The sequence below is a fragment of the Alligator sinensis genome, unplaced genomic scaffold (assembly GCF_000455745.1).
Source record: "Alligator sinensis unplaced genomic scaffold, ASM45574v1 scaffold1026_1, whole genome shotgun sequence".
NCBI lineage: Eukaryota > Metazoa > Chordata > Crocodylia > Alligatoridae > Alligator > Alligator sinensis.
Genome location: NW_005842897.1, coordinates 218,680 through 241,644, shown reverse-complemented (window position 1 = coordinate 241,644; position 22,965 = coordinate 218,680). Strand labels below are relative to the sequence as shown.

The 22,965-nt window shown below is 42.7% G+C and overlaps 2 protein-coding genes across 6 annotated transcripts in view; one reads left to right on the top strand and one right to left on the bottom strand.

Annotated features, from left to right (window-relative positions):
* CCDC186 (coiled-coil domain containing 186) overlaps positions 1-9,930 on the top strand; it is a 46,894-nt gene extending 36,964 nt beyond the window's left edge. For 4 of the 5 annotated variants that reach the window (XM_025192142.1, XM_006035937.3, XM_014525833.2 and 1 more), the window contains 5 exons: positions 582-771; positions 1,771-1,851; positions 3,993-4,203; positions 6,327-6,546; positions 7,085-9,930. In XM_025192142.1, the coding sequence (XP_025047927.1) occupies positions 582-771; positions 1,771-1,851; positions 3,993-4,203; positions 6,327-6,546; positions 7,085-7,168 (786 nt within the window). In that variant the 3' untranslated portion in view covers positions 7,169-9,930. The remainder of the gene's footprint in view (positions 1-581; positions 772-1,770; positions 1,852-3,992; positions 4,204-6,326; positions 6,547-7,084) is intronic. The other variant, XR_001358949.2, reaches the window with a different exon arrangement.
* Positions 4,220-22,965, bottom strand: part of ADRB1 (adrenoceptor beta 1) — a 65,401-nt gene continuing 46,655 nt past the window's right edge. Inside the window, exon 3 of the mRNA XM_025192144.1 lies at positions 4,220-5,678. The gene's annotated coding sequence lies outside the window, so the exon portion shown is untranslated. The remainder of the gene's footprint in view (positions 5,679-22,965) is intronic.

Below are 22,965 nucleotides of genomic sequence, written 5' to 3'. Positions count from 1 at the left end.
CCCTGCCCCCTCCTCCCCCCCTCCCCGGGCTGCCCTGGCATTTCCTGCCCCCCCCCCCCCAAGCACAAGCCCCAGCCCTGGTGCCACCAGCCCAGCCACGGAGCTCCCTGCTGCCCCTGAAGGGCCCCCATCCCCTTCCCTTGCTGGTGGGGCAGGTGCCTCCCCACCTCCCCCCTACCCTGCCCCAGCACCTGGACAGCTTCCCCCAGCACCACCAAGCACCTGCCCCCCCCCCGACACAGGCACAAACACGCACATGGTGCCCCCTGTCTTCAATCGCCCTTCCCCTGCTCCTGCTAGTGGAACAGAGCAAAATCTCAGACACTGGTTCAGATTTCAAAAAACCACCTGGATGGAGATCAGATGATCCAAAAAGAGGACATGCTTGGGAAAATATGGATGTACGGTAACCCTAGTCATGGCACCCTTCCACAGTGGTGATGTTGATCTTAATTGTGATATAAAAGAGTGCAAGATCCTTGGATAGAAGGCAGGTGCAGTGTAAGTGAATGTGTTGTTTTTGTTAAGCAGATGGTTACTTCTGGTTTTTATTTGTCTTTTTTTTAACATTGTAAATTCAGACCAATAAATTGCAGAAGGAGGAAGAGCTGCGCAGACATGAGGTCCTGGCCTTGCAGACGGAGTTAGATTCTCGACAGAAAGAGCTAACAGTGCTGAATACCCAAGTGGATGAACTAAAGGATGAGCTGGTTACTCAAAAGCGGAAGCACACAGCAAATCTTAAAGATCTCACCAAACAACTTCAGCAAGGTTGAAATTTTTTCCAGCTCCAAACAGTAGTGTGCGTGCTAATATGGTCCCTCCCCCCCATGCTGGTAGAGAGGGGTTCTGGCTCTCTCCATTCATTGCTAAAGAACACTGTTTGCACCTCATCAACAGTAAATCATGATTGCACAATTTGAAATAGGTTTGCCTTAAAGTAAATAAACCCCATGTAACACAGCCATCTTACAACAAGCACACACAAACTCTTGGATTTTTACCTTCCCTGGTTATACCAGTTGTGATATTCTTCTGGGTAAATTTGGTTTATCTGAATTCTGCTATATTGTGTGTTCAGAACCTGCCAACGTTTTCCTAAGCCCTTACTGGAGCTGGGATTGTTTGTGGCATTTATTGTTTGATTTTTATCAAAGAGCTTTATCAGTTTAATTATGGTTGTAGGAAGACTGGTGAATAATTTGTGTGCAAAGTAAGTGAAAAACATTAATAGTTCAGAATTGCATCCGTTCCGAATGCAGTTTGATGATAATCACATGTGCATTTGGAGTTTGCATGGAAACACAGCTTTTGTCTCGTCTTCATATTGTGCAAGAGGGAATTCTGTTTCCCTTGTGTATGCGTGTATGAACCTTTCCTCTTCACATGCATTTTCCCCTTTTTACTGTAGCATCATTCAGCTCCTGGGAGGAACAAACTTGGCTGTCAGCTACCAGGAACAATGACAACTAGGATAACACTGATTCCATAGAACAGAGCTGTGTTATGTCCTTCATTAGTTATTTAAAAAGCATGTTGGATCAATAGTATGTGTCATTGTTCCAAGACTGTGTAGTACATGGAATTCTTTTCTCACCCAGAGCTGGGGCAGAACAAACTAATAAATGTTAGACCCTACTTTTTCTCAAAAGGGTTCAGGCACTAGTATTTTGAAAAATGCCTGAATTTCTCTAAAAGTTGGAAGCTATATACTGTGTTGGGTTAAGGTTTATCCTCATTTTGGTAACCCTCATCATCTTTTACTGTTAGCACGAAGAAAACTGGAACAGATTGAAAATGGTAGTTATGATAAAGAAGTCAGCAGCATGGGAAGTCGTTCTAGCTCATCAGGTAACTTAAATAGTGGTTTGAAGTTTTTACTGTTTTAACAAAATAGTCTCCTGTAAATACTCAGAGATACAGTATTGCACCCATTTGCCCGATGAAAGCCCTCAGGTCTGTTTAAAGTTTGGTCTCTTGTCTCCTTCCCCCTCCCTTCTTTTTTTGTGTCTCGGTACATAGACCTGAGAAGTGCAGTACCTGCCACTATAAAGTATCTGGAAATATGTGCAGTTTGAAACGGCTCCATTTTTACTTGTTGCATAATTTACCTGTGAAATTCACTGCCATGGGATACTATTATGGCTGAGAACACAATACCTAGGCCTCTCAATATAAGTGTAGCCATATGCTTTGATTACAAGAATTAAACAATAACCATGAGAGCTTGCTCCTACTTTTTTCAGTTTTTATTGCATTGATGTTTAAAAATACCTTAGACCCCAAATTACACATTACACTTAAGGCGTGAATAACTAGTTAACTTCATGTTAAACTGTGTGTGACCCAACAATACATTCAGTTAATGGGATGATAAAACAAGGACCAATAGCAGTTGGTCTAATAAAAGATAAGTTGCAAAATTATTCCACAAAAAATGTGTAACAACTTTGTGGCTTGGTCTTGTCACACCATTAATTCAGTGTGTGGCCAGGTCCTGCATGGCTGGGATCCCTGTTAGCTGATAGGGCTCCCAGCCACAGGGATGTACCACACATTGCCCTGGCTGTGAGCCCTGCAGCTGGCACGGGACGCTGCTGCAGTTGTGAGTCTCCTTGGTGTCGGGCTCACAGCTGCAGAAGCTTGCTACTTGTTGGTGCAGGAGGGGCCCGCAATTGCGATCTTGGGCTCCCCCTGCACTGGCAGTAAGGTGTAATTGGATCTGATGCTAGATCCCATAATCACAGCTCCTGCCAGGCATGTGTGGATCACGCCTCCGATCCTACTGCGCCTTTACCTGAAAGTCTAGAGGGGCTCTTAGATGATTTCCTTAAACTTAGTCAAAAGAGATATTAGCGGTTGGCTCCAACGTGGTTTGATATTTGATACTGGGTAAATGGTAAATCAGTTAATGCACTTAAAGGCCTAGGCAGACAAGGTTCTTTGGGTGAATCTGATATCTTTTATTAGACCAACTTAAATAGTTGGAAAACAATTATTAAGCAAGCTTTCGGGTTCAAAAGCCCGTCGTCAGGCTAAGGAAGTTTCTGCAGTTGGTGTGCGCTCTTCCTGGATGGAATGAAGAGTAAAGAAGCCAGGGGCTGGGCTGGTTTACTTTTCATTCCATCCAGGAAGAGCACACACCAACTGCAGAAACTTCCTTAGCCTGACGAAGGGTTTTTGAACCCGAAAGCTTGCTTAATAATTGTTTTCCAGCTATTTAAGTTGGTCTAACAAAAGATATCAGATTCACCCAAAGAACCTTGTCTGCCTATGTCCTTAGACCAACACGGCTACAACCTACACCCCTTAAAGGCCTAGTGTACTTATGCAGAACATTGTTTTATTATTTTTAGCGCTAAGATAATTTTTTGCCTTCAGCATCTAGGCATTAATTTATTTGATCAGTAACAGATAGTATTAAATTAGGTTGATTTATATAAAAAATTACATGTTCTGTCAGCATGTGGATTTGCTGTATTGAGCCTTTTTTCTTTTTACTCTCCCCACTGTTTTTAAAGTTGCCTCAGAGCTTTTCAGGATCCCTTCTGTCATTAAGTAGGAAGAGGCTAAGTTTGGGACACTCGTGTTGGAGATTTGCTGGTCTACGCTGAAGTTTCATAAAGCTTTAACTATATCAGTTTAGAACCTTATGAAGGTAAAACCAGTCAGCCCCTCCTGCTGGGGCAATAACACCAGTAATACATTTATGGAGATATAAATATATCCTTTACATCAGTACAGTTGTGCTCATCGTAAGGAGTTTTACCACTTTCTGAACAGATGCATTAAAATTATATGAATACAGTGGACAGGCAAACCCAGTAATGCCTAAATGAGATCAGCATTCTGTGAAAACAGTATTTAATCAAAGTCCAGGGCTGCTGCAAATGGTAGTGATTTATTGGATGGTGTATGTGGAGCTGGGTGGAACAGAAATACTTTATTTTCTACTTTGGAATTCTTTAATGAGCACATGACTGCATTGGCAGGTTCCCTTAATGCTCGAAGCAGCAATGAAGATAGGTCGCCTGAGAATACTGGCTCTTCAGTAGCTGTGGATAACTTCCCAGAAGTGGACAAGGCTATCCTGATTGAGAGGATAGTCAGGCTACAGAAGGCTCATGCTCGGAAAAATGAAAAGATGGAGTTCATGGAGGATCACATTAAGCAACTGGTGGAGGAAATCAGGAAAAAAACCAAGTATGTACCCCACTGGAATCATATGGTCTTTGGTGCTTGGCTGCTGCATTGTGACTTTGAATCTTATGTAAGACAATTAATTGGCTTAAAACAGAGAAAAGTTAGGATAAGATAGCTGCAGCCACAGTGTACCTCAAAGATCATAGTTTTTACCTTACTATTGTAAAACAGTTCTAGAAAAAGTGACCAACTAGGAGGTTGTGGATCGCTATCATGGTCCATTTACTTTGTTTTTAATTCATTGGGATTTAATTTTTTAATTCATTGGGCTGGGATTTCTGCAGATTTGCGAACTGCTGTTATACCTGAATGCTTGCCTAGGTCTATTCTACCCATGCACTTGGTCCAATAAAAGATATCCCCCACAAAAATTCTTGCCTCTTGCATAATTCCTAGTGGGGGCCTTTGTGTACAGTAAAAATAACAGATAATATTTGATATATATTGTAAAAAATATCAGATCTAAAGGCATATACTTAAGAGTGTGATATACTGAGCTCTGGTTATGGTGCTGCTTACAGGGTAGGCTTTTCCTGTGGGGTTGCCCAGTTCAGTTATAGCTGGTCATAGAGTGGAAGAAGTTATATGTGCTGTCTTTTTTCTGGGGAATTGCTTTTTGCTGTTAAACTGATCCCTTATGAAATACGCCCATTTATTATATTGGTGCCTCAAATGATTGTAAGCTCTCTGCGGTAGGGATTCTGTCTATTAATTGTGCATACTCAGTAACCTTAGGGCAGTAATTCCTGATCTGAGTCAGAGCAAACTGGTCTCTGAACCAATGGATAGCAACTTAGTGAATGAACAGTTGCTTAATAGGTTTTGTTCTCAGTATGTTGTTCTGTGTCTGGCCATTTAGTGTACGCTATTCACACTGTCCTCTGAAGACAGAATTATTGCTATTTCCTCATGGGTTTTCCTATGGCATGTATCATTAGGATATCTGAGTGCTTGACACTTTTAGGATACATCTCTGCGTGTCTGAGATGGGAGTGGGATGGTATTCATCATTCTGTAGGTGGCAGACAGAGGCACCGAGGATTTCTGGTTGGGTGTCTTCCCCAGATCCGTACTTTCTCAGAATAGTCAACACCGTGTAGCACACCTAAGACTTGAAGCGCATTTTTTTTACCTCAGTCGGGTAGGAGCTCTCAGCACTGCTGAAATTCGAACTCTCAGGTCTCAAGTTGTGAACTAGAAAACGAGGCGCGAACAATTGGTAACATCTTTGAAAAGTTTAGTTTAAGTGACTGACCTGTGTGACAGAGGCATGGGCAGAATCCACATCTCCAGGTGGGCATCTAACCGATTTAAGCATGAGCCCATCCTTTCTCTTTCTGTCATCCCCTGCATCATTTGCTGCTCCCCTTCTAGCATTATTGATGTAAAGGTCTTCCAGGCAGTCTCCTTTCCACGGCTCTGATTGATTCCTTCCCAGCACAGGTACATCCCCTGCACTGAACGAGGTAGCGATCCTGTGGACAAACAGTAGGAATGTATTACTAAGAGTTGTTTCATAATGTAAATGTTGAATTCAAGTTGTGACGTTTATCTGCTTGGAAGCTTTGTCACATCTCCTTTAGTTGTTTTTTTGTGCAAATAAAACTGACAGAGAGATGCTTTCTGGAATTGCTTTAGACCGTAGTCAAGCTATGTCTCCAAGAACAGTTAAAAGTACAAATCTTGTGTGCTCTTTGGTCCTTTGCTGAAGTGAAAGCCTTCAGTCCTGGGCTTGGGTTTTGTCACTAGGAGTGCTTGGGGCGAAATCCTGACCCCATGTAAGTCAGTAGGAGATCTGTTAGTGACTGCAGTTAGGGACAGGATTTTGCTCAAGTTTCTTCTTATGGGTGAGCCCTACAAACTGTTATGTTGGCTGATTATTCACTGTTGATGCATTTGTAGCTAGAAATGGGCTTCGTTGTCAAAGTCCTTCCCCTCATCTGAAACACCTTTCTGAGCTGGGGCACTTATATCAACCATGGTTTTGCTCATCAGGTTTACAGACACGTCATTTTCTTCAACCTAGATATAGTTTAAGTCTCCCTGAAACAAGCTAATATTTGGAGCAGAAGTCAGTCTCTGCAGTTGCAGTGCATTGTGATATCTGTCCTCATTTTCTCCAGGATTATTCAGAGTTACATTCTGCGAGAAGAAGCTGGAACCTTGTCCTCAGAGGCCTCTGACTTTAACAAAGTTCATTTGAGCAGGCGTGGTGGGATCATGGCGTCTCTGTACACGTCTCACCCTGCCGACAGCGGGCTCACATTAGAACTCTCTTTAGAGATCAACAGGAAACTCCAGGCTGTGCTAGAGGATACTTTACTGAAGAACATAACACTAAAAGTGAGTACCTAGGCCTTTCGTTTGCAGTTCTCTAATACCAACTGCCTTAAATAGATGCAGACTACCAAACGAGACAGCACTGAAGGGCAGAGAAAGTATACTCAGATAGGTCATGCCACCTGATTTCTGTACAGGTCAGCATTTTAATTTTGTATGCATAACTATGAAGATTGAGTATGCGTCTTACTAGGCTCATAACCAACTAGTAGGTAACGCATCTTGAAAGTGCTGCCTGTCTTATTTCATAAGTGTGTTTTTACATATTTATTAGTTTGAGCTTTGAACTGAAGCAATAGCTTCTAGAGAAGCCTAGTGGAATCTTGAAATCTGAGGAAACGACTTTATCCTCCCTGGCATCGGATTCATTATTGACGGGGGCTTTACTCTTCCAATTTTTCCATGTTGGGCACAAACGGGGCATTTTCAGAGAGCAATAAACCCAAGTCTTTAACTTTGTTTTAAATAGTAATTTTTAAATTTGCGAGCAAGTATTACACTCACTAATGTTTGCCTTTCCTTCCCTATCCTTTCTTCACAGGAGAACCTTCAGACACTTGGAACAGAAATAGAACGGCTCATTAAACACCAGCATGAACTGGAACGGAGGATGAAGCAAACGTAACTAGAGTTTTTATGGAAAGACCAGAACAAAGATGCAGAAAAGGCAGGTGCTACAGGCTGTCAACTTAAGCTTCTCCTGGAAATTGAGTGTGCAACAGTTCAAAGATCCAATCTTGCAAAGCTTTTAAGTATGCAAGCTGTTCGCTTTCTCAAGAGAAGGGGTCTGTAGACTCGGGTTGTTTTGCCTGTTTGATGTTAGCCAAAGGCATTGCTGAGCTTCACTATACACTACGTTCTTCTGTTGAACTGTACTCTGAAACGACATCCAAATGCTTTGCGGTGTATACTACATGTAGAGTAAGTTTCAATGAGATTTTAATTTCTGCCCTGTGCAATTAAATAGTCTGCTAATAATGGAGCTTCAAAAAAAAATTAAACTGATTTTTTTTTTTTGCTGTTGGACAGATCCAGTGCTGCTGAGCTTCAAGGGCTTTCAGACAGATTCTTCCCTACCCTCTATAAATGTTTCTGATATTTAAGTTGATTAAGTAGTTTTAATGTATGCATGAGAGAGGTTTTGTTCTAAAGCTTTGTGTTTTTTTTTTGTTTTTTAAATTAAGGACATGGTATTCCATAAATTACCATTCGGAAAAAAAGTTTAATAGCTTGGGTATTTAAAATGAATTGACCTGCTTCTTGTTTTTTTAAAGCCAGCTAGAAATTGAAGAATGAAAAACTTTTGTTTCTGCTGCAGTTATTTGGCAAGTTTAGTTGATATAAACTCAGATTGCACAAATGGTTAGGTGCATACATTTAAATAATTTTGAACTCAGGTAATTTAGTTTTATAAAATAAGTTTTTCCAGACCTTCAGTGTAATTAGCATAATTTTTAAAGTATGGGTTGTTTGCTATGTGTATCAAATCTTCTCTCCCCCAGTCCAAGATAACCAATTAATTAAAAAAAAAAATTTCTGAGCACGTTGTGTTTGTCACATTAGTTATAAGTATAGGCCAGCCAGTAAGATCGAGGTGAGACATGAGGTGTGTGTTAAGTGGTGAGTTGCAGCTTATTGGCTGAACTGTAACTGCAGCACAGAAATCTGTGCCAGATCTTGAACTTTACTGATGTGTGAAGTATTAAACTGTCAGAATGACACGGGGTAAGATTCCAGGGGATACCTCCATCCTGCTTTGACAGGGTGATGGGAAGCTAGCCCTGCAGTGACAACTTTAAAAGTTGAGTCTCAATGTTATACTCATGCAGCTTAGCATCAGGAAAAGTAATTTACCTGGACTGGAGTAGCTCCACTCCTGCAGTAAATGTATATTTTTATACATTTAGTGCTTGCTTGATCAAAATTCAGAGCCAGACCAGTTCATCGTATAAATATATGAAGTATATACTGTATTACATATTTGCACTTAGTGCTCATGTACAATAAAAACCCTTTACGTATTAGTTATTTAAATTTGAAAGGACAGCTTTTTTAATGATGAAAAAACAAACCCAAATTTTCTACCCTCCTCCCCACTTGTGTCATTTGCAGAATTGATCCCTGGTTGTGTCAAAACACAGGGTAAAACTTACTAAAGCATCTAAGTGGCTTAAAGCACCTAACTTCCATTTTCAGAAGCCTCAGTGTCACTTAAGCAGTAGAAGATTTTACCCCAAAGTACTTGATTTGATTGATGTGAATCAGTTAGTGAGACTGCCCCGCTGGTTAGAGATGAGCATGCACATACATATTTACAAAATCAGGCTCAGCTTGTTGTTTAGGGTTGCTCCTGAGTAGCTGGCGTTTTTACTCCCCAACAATAGAGGTAGTAAAGAGCTAATGATTTCCAATAAGGAGAGGGTCATGTGGCCCCTCAACCCTTAATGCTGGGGGATGTCTTCTTTCCCAAATTCCAGGGGCAGTGAGAGCAGTTCTGCAATTTTGTTGTGACCCTTAGCCAGCCCAGCCTCAGGACTGTATCTGCTGCGCGTATACAGACAAACTGTTCAGGACAGCAAGGCAAAGAGGGCAGCGGCTTCCCCTGGAGCAGCTGGCATACGGTAACGTTGTCCACTCTTACTCCACAGTAAGTTAATGTTATACTGGAGAAACTTACCTTGGAACAAAACAGGTTTAAGTTTCCCTGATTTAACTTGTGCTTACTGCAGAGTAAGAGCAGACAAATGGCTAATTATCCTAGAATAGCCAGTAAGTCCCTGCTCCCTTTGAACTTGTTGTTCGTTGTCTGTCCACACTCTGAATGTTTGTGATGGGAAAGTGGGTATGGGGCAGTGAAAGCTAGCCTCCTGAGGTGAAATCCTGGCTCATTATGAAATCAGTGAGTTTTACTGTTTCGTTCAAGAATGCCAGGATATCGCCTGAGGGGCAAGGTAAGTTTGTACAACTGAATTTTAGGCCCTCTGAGACAGTATTCAGGAATAAAGGTTGTGTGTCCAAACATAGCTTAGCTCTTGTTTGTTTTGCATTTTTATACTTATATGCCTGTTTGGCTTATTTTCCTGTATTAAACTGATTCCCATATTTTAGATTTTGGAAATAAGCTCACTCCATATAGTACCTATAACCGTTTAATGTATGTTCTTCAGCTGTTTAATATAAATGAAGAAATGTGATGCAGATGGGATAAGTGCAATGATAGTGCGGAAATTCTTCGTAGTGCTTCTTGACATCACTCCATTACACTTCTTAAATTATTTTAGCACACTAGTTATCCTTTTGTCTTGCTTAAAAATGCTGCTTTCTGTCTGTGACTCTACAATTCTAGGGGTTTTTTATCTTTGCTTGTGTATGTCGTTTGCATAAGCAGCCAAAACCTCCTATCATTCACCACCTTCAATTTAAATAGACCAAGATGTTAGAAATAAAGCCACAGAGGGGAAACGTCTTGACATCTTCACATAGGCACATCTTTGGTCTTACATAAGAAGTTTTTCTTGACTGTACTCATGTCTGTTTTCTCTTATGCAAGAAGATGCTAATGACTGGAAAAATGTGTTATCCTTATGAATGTTGTCAGTGACTGCTTTTGTTTTCAGGGTACAGATCAAGAGTCAGATAGATGGCTTCACTTGGTTCAAGGAACACGAATGCATCCTATAAAAAAGAGTTGAAACAAGAACACTGCTGCTTTAGTAAGGGAATAGTTTAAATCACAGAGGAAAGTCGTGACTGTAGACAGCCAGCCCCCAAGTCCTACGCATCAGTGGTTCTGCTTAATCCTTACTTCGGGAACATAATGGTTTACATTACAAGGTTTTGAGGTATACTTCTGTGAGGGTCATGAAGAAGTAGGATAAATTTATTCTTATTAAGTAATAGTCTTAAAACTATTATGTATTTTAATAGTTAAGTATTTTAAACCTAAGTGTCCCTAGTAAGTTGGGGCTTCTATTTTCAAGAGTCTGAAACGACTGTCCATTTCTCATTGAAAATTACCAAAGTGGGACACACAACCTTGAAGGCTCTTCTTGAAAATAGGAGTCTAAGCCAGAAGCCTTTGGCTATTTACATCCTACAGAATGCTTCACCCACTTCTGAATATATCATTCTTTTGTAATGTGTATATCCCACATCCGGAAGTACAGGCCACACTTCCTACAGAAACTCTGCTGACCTTTCCCTGTCATGGAAAGGCCTCAAATGTGTTCTAAAAAGCTAGTGGCTCCCCTGGATATCCTAGACCCTGGTGATGGTTTTCTTATTATACCCACTTAATAGAGACTCTTACTTCACATAGTCTTCTGAAAGCAGTGAGATCTGGCGTACATTCCCCAAAAATGTTCTAATCCAGGTCTGTTCAAAGTGTCAACCTTTTAAACATGTCTGTGTTGCATCATAATTGTTCTTGCTGTGTTCCTACTGGAGAATTCAGACCTCAACTTCCCATTTGATCTTAACTGTTAAATCTCTACCTGTATAGGCCACCATGCTCTGCGAGGAGGTTCACAAAGGTACAGGCCTTATTTATGGTGTGGGGAAGAGGCTCCTCTTCAGAACTTTTCTTTTTTTTACTATTGCACAGCTCTGATTTCTTACCAATAGGTGGCGCTAAAAGTCAGACTTTCCAGGCCTGTTGAAGAGTTGAAAACTTCGCCAAATAAAGAATTTCCAGCTGTCACAGATGGTGGAGAGTGGTATTAGGTATTTTCCAAAATGGAAGGGGTTATTTACTTACCCACTTTGTGTTCTGATGGTAAAACCATGTTTAATCTTCCAATATATGTATGTATGTTGTATGAATATACACATAGTGACTCTTGATTTGATTAACTTTGTAGATATTTGTTTCTGTATAAATGAAGTTTAAGACATCACTATACATTATGTATATATTGTACTTTTGAAATAATAAACAGACGTGTGAATGCTTGTTTTTGGATATGTCATGCTTGATATACGTTTAAATAACTAGTAGGCAGACTTTGAGTTATGTCTGCACTCCCCACTGTGGTACAAGCTAGGTCTGGGAGTATAAATTAGCCTACACAAAGCTCCTGGCTACCGTGGCTAGAGTGTTTCCAATACCTGAGCTAGCGCAGGTGTCTGTGCCGTACCACATGGTGCTCCTGGTAAGACCTGGTCTGAAATGGCACTTGATAACCCACAGGGGCTTGGATAAATCACTTTGTCGTAAGGGATAAAGCTAGACACATGCACCCAGTGCTGGTGTTTACTTATCACCAAATTTTACCATTTCTCTTTGCACCTGGTAGTACCTTACTCTAGAGTAGCCCTATTTAACAGAAGTAGACATAAGGTGGTGCTGATTATGCATATGTGTGCATGTTAATTAACAGCCAATTCTGACAGTAAAAATAACCGCTAATTTTAGTTATCCTGCCTCACTTCTTCCCTTGGAACAAAGAATGTAAGATCTAATGAGCAAAATTGGAAGCCAAACCAAACGTGTTTGTATTGATGACCAGTCAGTGCTTTCTGATGACCTGTCCCTGCAACTCTGTCATCCAGGTACATCCAACTTCATGCACAGTTGAGGCATGTCTATCTGGGAAGATTAGACTAAAGGCTATTGACCCACACATTTCTCATTAATGGTTGTACTGAAATCAGTGGCTATGGCAACTCCTGCTACTAGATCTATTTTTTCTGTTGCACTATATAAACGGAAGATGGCAGTATGCCTTTGTACACTGCAGATGAACTCTTACTATCTAGCAGCAACACCAAGAGAAATCAAGATTGTGTTCAAGTTATATTGTACTTGAGCCTTCAGAAATTGGAAGCAGAATTTTTCCTGCTGCAACTGTAGGAAGACAAGCACTGTAGAGGATCATGCGCTGCTGTAATTAGTATCGTAAGTGTTTAAAACTCATTTAAAAATTCATATTGCATAGAGAAAATACAATATGCCCAGTAGCAGGTCACACCTTTGCATGCTTTGTAGTTGTGCCCCTGTGCTTGACAGATGCTGAATTCAGTTTAAGTTGTGCCTATGTCCCTTTTAACTGTAATATTAGAACAGAAAAATTGAGACACTTAGATTAGTGCAAAATGGCACCTTGGAGTATCTGTTTCCATTGTCAGAAGTGGTGATTCCTAAACCCTGTCAGAGCAAGCCTGGCAGGGCCAGCTGAGCTGCTAGAGAGCCGATCTGGGCCTCTGTCTGACCTTTACAGACTGACCTACCTGCACAGGCTGGTGATGAGGAACACAGACGGAGCGCTTGTGTCTTATAACAGGTTTATTAGCAATATACAAGCTCCGTTTTCATAGATTGCAGATTGAAGTGGCGCTAAGAAAAATGGAGGTGGGGTGCTGTTTCTGTTCCTACTGAAACTAATTGCAGACTTCTGTCTTCATGGGAACTGGATAAAGGGCCCTTGGGGTGTTTTCTTACTGTTGGCTCGACAGACTTGTCCCAAGCAAATAGAACTTGTTTATCTATCATCTCTTCCATCCCCTCCACCAGTAACAGGCATGGCACGAGCAAAGCTGGCAATGTAGCTGCAGATTTGAGAGACGGACAAACTCTCTTCCCACTGGCTCTGCAAGGAAACAGCAGCAACTTAACTGAGACCTGGCAAGGAATTAAAGACCTCCAAGTAGTAATCTTACCTCTGCCAGTTGCTGTGTATTATCCCTGTTTTACAGGTGGGAAGTGAGATGCAAATATATTCCTACTTTATAAGAGATTTTACAGTTGTGTTAATGGAGAGCGTTTAAAAGGTATAAAGCAGTATACTTATTTGTGCTTAAACTGCCAATGTAATATCAAAGCTATTGGGGAATAAATCCAGAACCCTGCAATTTGACCCCAAAGTAACAGGGTTAAAAAATTATTATAAGCCTCAAAAGCTGGAATAGTCTGAATTGTTAGGTCACACTATTACACTAATGCATGAAAAAAAATCTTGAAGCAGGCATGTTGGGAGGATGTGGGGGTTGGGTGGTGGGAAGTGAATTATACCAGATAGCCTTGTTTATCTGAATAAATTATATTCAGCTAATGTGTTATATTCAGCTAAATGTTCTGTTTACTATGTCCCTGAGCATCCTGTTCTGAGTGGCATGAATTTGGGCAGCATTTTAGCCGTCAATGTTGAAAGGTAATTAAATCTGAGTACTGCCATTGATGTTAATGAGAGTGCCCACATGCTGAAAACTAAGTGAAAGAGGGCCACACCTGAGACAGCTGCCTAAGTTCTGGTCTGAAGGTATAGGACGTATTCCTGAAGCGCACCTATGCACATGCCCGATGCCTGCTTTAATTAGGACCCTTCAGAGTAGACTCGATTAAGCAGGCTTGAGTAATCAAGTAGGCTCGATTAGTCTGTTGGAGCATTCAAATTAAAATGTTCCAGCAGCCTCGGCGTCACGTTTCAAAATGGCGTTGGGGGTGCTCTAACAAAAGCTTGTCGAACATGCTTTAGTTACAGCGCCCCACCACCGTTTTGAAGCACGGGATACTAAATACATGAGACGCTGTGGGCATTTGAATTAGAGTGGCTCGAGAGAAAGAGAGAGCGGCTTTAATTAACCTCCCTCTTTTTCACTTATCCAGGATCATGTGTAAAGATGTCTGAAGTTCCTGTGCAGTCTGTGAGACTCTTTTAAAGGAAAAAACATTAACATATTCAAATGGATGGGGAGTCTGGACAGTCTAACCCGAATTCTCTCCTTACTCTATCGACAAGAAGCTTGATGAGCACAATGGTTGGACTGGGAATGCAATGCAAGACCCTTCTCCTCTGGACCAGTGGTCAGTCTTTAACTTAGACATTAGTTATTGAGGGCTTGTCTGCACTGTAGAAGTGATTTAGGAAAACAGTCGCATGCAGTCCTGAGAATTTGGCATTCAGAGTCTGACCGAACAGGAGGCGGATGTACAAGCAGAAGAGCTTCATGCACACGCGTAGCACAGGAAAGGAGAAAGACATGGATAAACAGTTGAGCTGATTTGGCTTTTGACAATTGTAGATGAGCCATTGAACCACTTCCTGGAAAAATGTTCAGTTTAAATTAAGTTTTCCTTCCTTGTGGAATGGGTGAAGTTTGAGAAGAGAGAAGTGATGAATTTGTCAGTAAGCCAGAAGCAAAGCTACCAAATCACATTTTTTCATGAGAATAATGTTAAGCCATTTCCTTTGCTAGGGGCTTTCATTTCTGTCTTCCAAGGCTGCTCTCTGACAGCAATGCACAATTCAGCTGATTGAGATGGATACATTTATCTCTTTAAATCTGAAAATAAGCCATTTAGATGGCAACATGTGCTTTCTGAAACATGGTACCCTGTGCTGGAATTCACATGGTTTATAGTATGTCTTTGATCAAAGGGCAGCCAATGCTACTAAAAGCTTTTGGCAGATTCAGCAGCAGCCCAGTGATGAGTTGTTTCCCTGGGGTGGGTGAAGTCACGGGTTAGAATCTCATTTTGGTTTAGAAATGGTGATGACTCCTGCGTTTGGGTGGGGGGTGGGCTTAGATTACTTTGGGGTCCCTCACAGCCTTGAGATTCTACAAATGTGAGAGTTGAGCTACTTGCTTTCTAGTCAGACTAAAGGGAGAAATAATTAAATGTTCCTTTTGTTAGGAATAGCTGAAACAGTAGAAACCCCGTGCAACAGGGGCTGGAATTCATTGGTGGAGAGGGATGCGTGCCAGAGCGAGCAAGCTGCAGACAGCAAGAAAAGCACTGGTAGTGTGGCCCCAGGAGAAAGCAGAGACCTTTTCTAGGCATAGGGCTGTTTGGAACGGCAGGCTTAGAGTGAGTGAGGATCTTGCCTCCTCTATGCTCCTACTATGATCTGATAAAACCGGGCTTTGTGTACAGCATGTCCATAGGAAGGGTTGCATCACAGCTGGTTTAGCTATATCAGCTGAGGCCCCGTGCAGAGATCCAATATTGATTCCCATTCCAGCCACAATATAATTGGGCCCTTTTTATTAGCTCTGTTATTGTCCTTGGTCTGATCTCATTTCTTTCCAGACTGGGGTATTCTGACTGCTTGAATGTTCCTGAACAGCAAATCCTTTAAGGCCTAAGCTGGTTTTCATTAATTGCTCTGACTTAAAGGTGTTCCAAATGGCCTGTTCCAGCTGCAGGGCCACTGCTTGGGATAGAAAAGCTCTTTAATAAGAGAGCTCATAGATGCACTGCCTGGGGCTGAGGGGATGAATTGTATTCCTCTGAATAGGCCTGGAATACGTGTCCCAGCAGTGGAGCAGGGGTGCGTTGCACTGCAGTGGTTTCAACTGAGATACAGAGATACATTTCTGGCCATTTGGAACAGCTTTAAGTCAGAGTAAGTGATGAAAAAAAAGAGAACATTTCTTGAAAGATAGGGTTGCTGCTGTGTTGTTAAAGGGGAATCTCAGCATTTTCCAACTGGCAGTGAATTAAACCTTGCAACCTCCCTACAGACATAGACAAGTGCTTGCCTTTTAAAAGAGGGGTAACTGAGGGGCAGGAGTTAAGTGACAAACCCAAAGTTATACAGGATACTCAAAGCAAAGCTGGGAAGAGAACCCATATCTCCTGGTTTGCTAGCACATGGTACAACCGTTGGTCACATCTTTTGCCCTTGCAGAGGTGCAGGCTCTGCTGCACAGAAGCAATTAAATCATGCTTGCTAGGAAGTGTAAGTTGGTGATTCTCGCCTAGGGTGCCATAGCACCCTGGGGTGCCAGGAGATCTTTCAAGGGTGCCATGGGATGCCATGCAATGTTAGCAGTGTTAGGTTTACAAACATGATTCACAAGATAAATCCAGAAATTTCGGAGTATTCCATAGTTACTGTCTTTTTTAGTTCTTTGCAACAGAAAAACTGCCCTAATACTTTTCTGTAGTAAAAAGAAAGTGTGAAAATTAAGTGCTGTCATTTTCTGAAGGGTACCTTTTTCCTTTTTAGATGATGCCTTGAATCATCTAAAAAGGTCGAGAACCCCTGGCATAAGCATTAGCTTGTGTCCCATACAGACTAATCCAGTATTACAAGCAAGATGGATCTGACAATGCAATAGGACTTTCACAGAAGGTTCTGCTACCTTTACCTTCAGCTTTTAGGCCTCTTTATTTCATCCTAGGGATGGGCCCAAACCAAGACTCCGTATCTTTTTTTTCCCAAGTTGTAGCTAAAAAGCCTTTGAAGATCACTGCCTTGCAACCAGAGGATCTCTCAAGTGTATTTACCCTAGCAGCAGCGAGTCGTTGACAGTGCCCTCATCCCCCTGCTTTACCGGTGGTAGGTTAATGCATTCTTGGTGTTTGGGGGCAATGTGCCTTGTAGTTGTGCAACAGTGTTGGTTTTTTTGGTTTTAGGAATAGATGAATACCTGTATGGGTTGATTTAGATAGGGATGTTCTTCCCTTGAGCTAGGGGTAAGATGAGATCACCTCCGGAGCGCTCTCCCAGCCCTACGTTTCTATGATTATACGATGTTTTTGACGACTCATTAGTATGAAGCAAAGTGTCCTGAAACAATGCCATTTTACTACAACAGCTCGGCTGCCTATTGTCCTGTTGATATGCATTACTGCAGCTGGGGTGTCTAAAGCAGCTTCCAATAGGAGGTGCTGTAGTAAGATAGTATTTATAGGAACCTTCTGTAGAAATTCCTTGATGAAGAGAGACGTATGCAAGGATAAAATCTAGTAGTGAGAAGACTCCTGCAGGTAGGGAGAGAAAAACTGAATGATAATCATAGTCTCTAACTGGATTCCTGTGCTGAGCAGGTGAGCATAGAGGGGGATGTTCAGCTAGTTGACATTCTTCAAACATAATAGGAAAACTGTAAGAGCGCAACAGGGCTGGAAGAAAGGGTACACAATGAGACCAAGCATGCTGTTGAGATGATAAGATATGGGCAACGTAGTGGAAACACAGAATTCACTAAATAGCAGGAGGGAAAGTAAGAAAACAAGAAAAATTACAGCCAGTTTCATTCTACGGCAAATAGCAGATGCAGCAAAGATAATGTAAAGGCAGACCTGGGGGCCACATACAAGAAACCCATGGACCAACATGCGTATCTGCACAGAATCAGCGATCACCCTAAATACACCAAGAAAGCTGTAATGTTCAGCCAAGCCATCTGATACCACTGACTTTGCACTGAGAACGCCCGTGATCGTCACCTCACAAATCTCAAAAGGGCTTTCACTCACCAAAGACGCTCCTCCAGATAGAGATCACACTTTTCACAGAGTCCCTTGGATACCATGTGAAGAACTGCTGGAGTACAGAAGGAAAACCCCCATGAATCTCACACCACTGGTTATGACATATCCCTAACTGGACCCTATATGGAGAATCCTGAAACAGCTGCAACCCATACTAAAAGAAGACCCAATTCTTAGAGATTTTCCCAGAACTACCCATCCCAGCTTTTAAACAAGCACGAAACCTCACCTACCTCATCACCAGAAGCAAACTTCCTACAGCCCAAAATACACCAAATGGATCCAGACCGTGCCATGACAAGAAATGTAAAACCTGCCAACACATCTCCACCCCCCCACAATGACTACATCCCACAACAGAACTATCAGCATTCCTGGATCTTACAGCTGCACCTCCAGAAATGTTATGTGTCTCATCCAGCGCACCAAATGCCCTGTTGGAAAATATGTAGGAGAAACCAAACAACAACTGCGCGCCAGAATGAACACACACCAAAAATCTATCAAAGGCAAGAATACCCAATTACCGGTGGGGGCACATTTCTCACAAGAAAACCACTCTCTCTCCAGTCTCTCAGTCCTGATCCTCAAAGGGAATTTACAAAACCCCTTTCACAGACAAGCCTACGAACTTCACTTCATCAACCTACTGGATACAAAAAATCACGGGTTAAATATAGAGATTGGATTTATGACGCATTATAACCTGCCTAACATCCGACTCCCCAGGGAACTTCTCTATTATTTACCAACTATATTCATTCACCTTCCCCCCACCTGTCTCTCAGTCGTAGATTAACTCAGTTTACATTTTCACTGACTTTCTTTCTCGCATGCATACTGGCTTCTAGCTTCTTTACTATTCCATCCAGGAAGAGCACAGACCAACTGCAGACACTTTCTCAGCCTGACTAATGCTATTTGTACCCGAAAGCTTGCAAAGAAGAATATTTCCAACTATTTCATAGATTCATAGATGTTAGGGTTGGAAGGGATCTCAATAGATCATCGAGTCCGACCCCCTGCATAAGCAGGAAAGAGTGCTGGGTCTAGATGACCCCAGCTAGATACTCATCTAACCTCCTCTTGAAGACCCCCAGGGTAGGGGAGAGCACCACCTCCTTTGGGAGCCCGTTCCAGACCCTGGCCACTCAAACTGTGAAGAAGTTCTTCCTAATGTCCAATCTAAATCTGCTCTCTGCTAGCTTGTGGCCATTATTTCTTGTAACCCCTTGGAGGCGCCTTGGTGAATAAATACTCACCAATTCCCTTCTGTGCCCCCGTGATGAACTTATAGGCAACTTATTTGTGTTGGTCTAATAAAAGATATTGGATTTACCCAAAGAAACTTGTCTGCCTATAAAAAATAAAATGGCTTATGAAACTGACTCTCTGTTCTCTAAGGCCCCACTCATGATGTCTTAGTCACGATGCCTACAGGAACTTAACACCATTTTTCTTCTGGTTTACCTAGCTTGCTGCCCATCAAGTGGACCAGTATCATCATGTTGGTTTATCTGTAGCCACATGTTGTCTCTTGTATGCTTAGATTGTAAGCTCTTTGGGACAGGGACCATCTGAAGTTGGTGTGAGCCTCCTGATCATAACTTCAGGACACTATGAATAGGATCTTTTTAGTTTAATAAAAATTGGTAAGTGTTACAATTTGCTGACACAACAAAATAAAAGAGTGCACCCTATTGAGGAAATAAGCAGTGACTCCTAAGATGAGATTTTGCATGCATGTGACATTAATGCAGTGCAAAACAGCAAAATAAATTGTTTGTAAAGCTCAGGCTAGCTCCTTTGTGTTCGCATCTAGCACAGGACACAGACAAGGAAGATAAATACACAAAACAGAGACGCATTTGCTGTGCAGTAACCAAAATTACTGTGCAGTATGGGTACGTGTCTACACATGCACACCTGTATTGCACAGTAAATATGGTGACTCATGCTGACCTCAGTGTAAATTTTGATACCTGCATGATGCAGGTATCAAATTTATGCCTGATTAGTTACTGTGTAGTAATGCACATGTAGACGCTTTGCTGCGCAGTAACCCAGGGGGCCTCCCTGCTGGGTCTGCCCAGCCACTAGGGTGCCAGCCTGAGCCTAGCCCCAGGGTTCCTGGCTGGCTGCCTCCCTTGGCTTCAACTTGAGACTAAAGTTAGTCCTAAGTGCTGGCAGCCCTGTGGCCAGGGGCTGGAGCTTCCCCTGGTGGCCACACAGGCACATGGCAGGCTGTTCTGACCTGGGATTAAATTTAGTCCCAGATGCCGGCCTATACCAGTTTACTGCACAGTAACTTTAAGCTGGCATAAATGCATGTGTAGGCATGTCCAGAATGCAGCATTAGCAACTTCCTAAACATCATGCAAGAGTCAAAAGCAAAGTTGCAGCCAAGCAAAACAAAATTAAAAGTTAAGCAATGGTGCACTCTAAATTAGAAGCCGACAACCTAAGTCTGAAATGTCAGGTAAAAGCCACAGAAAGTACAACTCTCACCTGAACAGAGTGAACTTCATAACTAAGGCTGAGCCTGAGACAAATGATTCATACAAGTGACAAAGCAAGACATATCCAAAGCAGTTAGTTATATACAATGTCATCCCTGCAGCAAAGCTGCTAAGAAGATTTCAATGATACGGTGGAAGAACTGGGTTGTCTTTTAGGCGTGTTACAACTGGCACTGGACAAAACGATTCTGTCAGTACAGCACCTGCCTTGCAGAGTACCCATCACATACTGAGAGAGAAAACTGGAGCAAATAAAAAATGGCACAATCATTGCTAAAGTCAGATACCCAAGTTCAATGTATTAGCACATTTTCCAAGCTGGATCAGTCGCACGGTAGCCAGAGGGAACATGAAGAGCCAGAAAACACTATCTAAGATTCTTCACCTAAAGAAATACTAATGTGGCTGCAGTCCTAATATTGGTGAAAGCCAGATACTGGTAAGTGATGTTGGATCAGGAAAGCAACCACCCCACCACACTCTTGACACCAATAAGTAGATATAGTTGGTTGTGAACACCATGTGGAATCAAACTGACAATGGGCAAAATTGCATCTTGATACAGACATAGGCAAACTTGACTGCAGTGATCCTCATGTCTGCACACTAAATAGCATGATCACAGACCGTGCCCGCACCCTCATCTTTTATAAAGAACCAGGGAAATCAATCTAATGACAACTGCATTTTCACCGTGTTTTTGAGGGAAACACTGCACACAAGGGCTATGACCTGACCCTAAAAAGTGATACAGGCGATGGTTACACCTGAAGGTGCCTCCTGGGACCTGTGCAGCAGTGGGAGCTGCCACCCCTTCCCTGCTCCCCCTTTCCCTGCTCCCCCCCAATTCTGTCCTGTTCCCCGCTCCAGCTGGGCAGTGCCTGGTGGGGTGGGCGCGGGGGTCCCGGGGGCTCTGTCCCCTCCAGCCCGGCAGCGCAGCTGAGGCTGGCCCCACCCTGGGCCCCCTGTCCCAGACCCCCTGGACGGTGTGGGGCTGGGGATGACAGGTTCCCCTCCGCCCCTCCCTCCCGCAGACTCTCCTGCCCAGGAGGGGCACATGCTCAGCCCCTCTCCCCCACAAAATGTTATTATTTTCCCCAATTTAAACCAATTTTTTTTCTTTTCTTCCTTTTATCCCAATTTCAACCCAGTTTTTATGCCTGGAAGATAAACCCTGAAAAATTCATGGAATTTTTTTTTTGTGGAACACTACATCTGAGGCAAGAGATTTACAAGTCTTCATGTCTGTCATCTTGTCTGGATGGCTGAGACATTCCTGGGAAAAGCCCTGGGGAATGCTTGCACAGTTGTGAGGAACTGAACGTGCAAAATAGGACTGGCAGGTGAATCATGTGTGATAATTCCCAGATGGATAACAGAAAAACTGCTCAATTCGCTGGACCATTGTGGAAGAGACGCCTGTCCCTGGAAAGTCAGAGAGGCTGCACACTGGCTCAACGTGACAAAGGAAGTTAGATACCTGAGGAAATTCAGGCAAGGCAGAAAAGAGACGGCATTCTCAGACCGGGGAGCAGGCCTGTTGCATCAAGGTACCTCATTACTAAGCGCTATTTTAGACTCTTGTAGGCAGTGTCAGCCACTACCACAGCAACCACAACAGACAAAGCAAGAAAACCTTTCAGCAGGCATAGCACCCTGAACTGGAGCTTTTTAAATTGGAGCTGGAGCCCAATTTATTTGCTGTGACTGCAGGCAATTTAGCCAAGAATGGGAATCCAGTCTTATCACATCCCCAAGCTCGTCAGATGGCAAAGCTGAATCAGTGATTCATTTCCTTTCACCATTAATGAAAACTACAAAAAGCAGACAAAATACTCGGCCAGCTGCTCCTGAATGGAAAATCCCTTCCCATAGAAGGCATTAACAGCAACCAGGTATGATCCTCAGTGGCTACACCTACATGAGATGCTGACTGCACAGTTGTTATTGAGCAGTCATTTCGGACTTGCATACCCAAGTCCGAAATGACTGCTCAATAACAACTGTGCAGTAGCATCCCCGTACACTGTGCAGCAGCTTGTTACTCTTGTGCAGTAGTGTCACATCACAGTTCACGCTATGCAATGTTACTGCCATTGGTGATGTAGGGGCGTGTGTAGGGGGTGCATGCGGGTGCATGTGCACCCCCTGAGATTGGCGTTGCACCCCCTGCAAGAAGCATCACTGACACTGCTGGCAGCACCTGCGGGTGGTTGCTGCTTGCCACCCTCCTCCCCCTTGCTGCTGACACTGCTGGCGGCGTGTGCGGGTGGTCCCCTATCGCCGCTGGCTGCTGCCAACCCTGCCAGCAGTGTCTGTGGGTAGTTCCCGCCCCTCCCCAGGAGCCTTACTGAATTGACAGGCTTCAACCAGCTAAAAGCTAGAAGCTAAGTTTTTGTGTAAGACAACTGCAATCAGAACAATCTCTATTAGGTTGGATGTCGTGGTCATCAGCTAAAAAGCTGCTATGCTATTTGTTCATATTATTCACTAGTTGTTATTCTACCTACTTTAAATGCTTTTGGTAACTTGCATTTGATGAGTGAACAATTAAACATGGCTCAGTCCCATAACATGTCATGCTAGGATATTGTGAGCAAGGATTAATTAGAACTGACAGAGTTAGAACAATTGTCCTCAAAGAAAGGGGGAGTTTCACTGAAACGGGCATGTTTTGCAGGA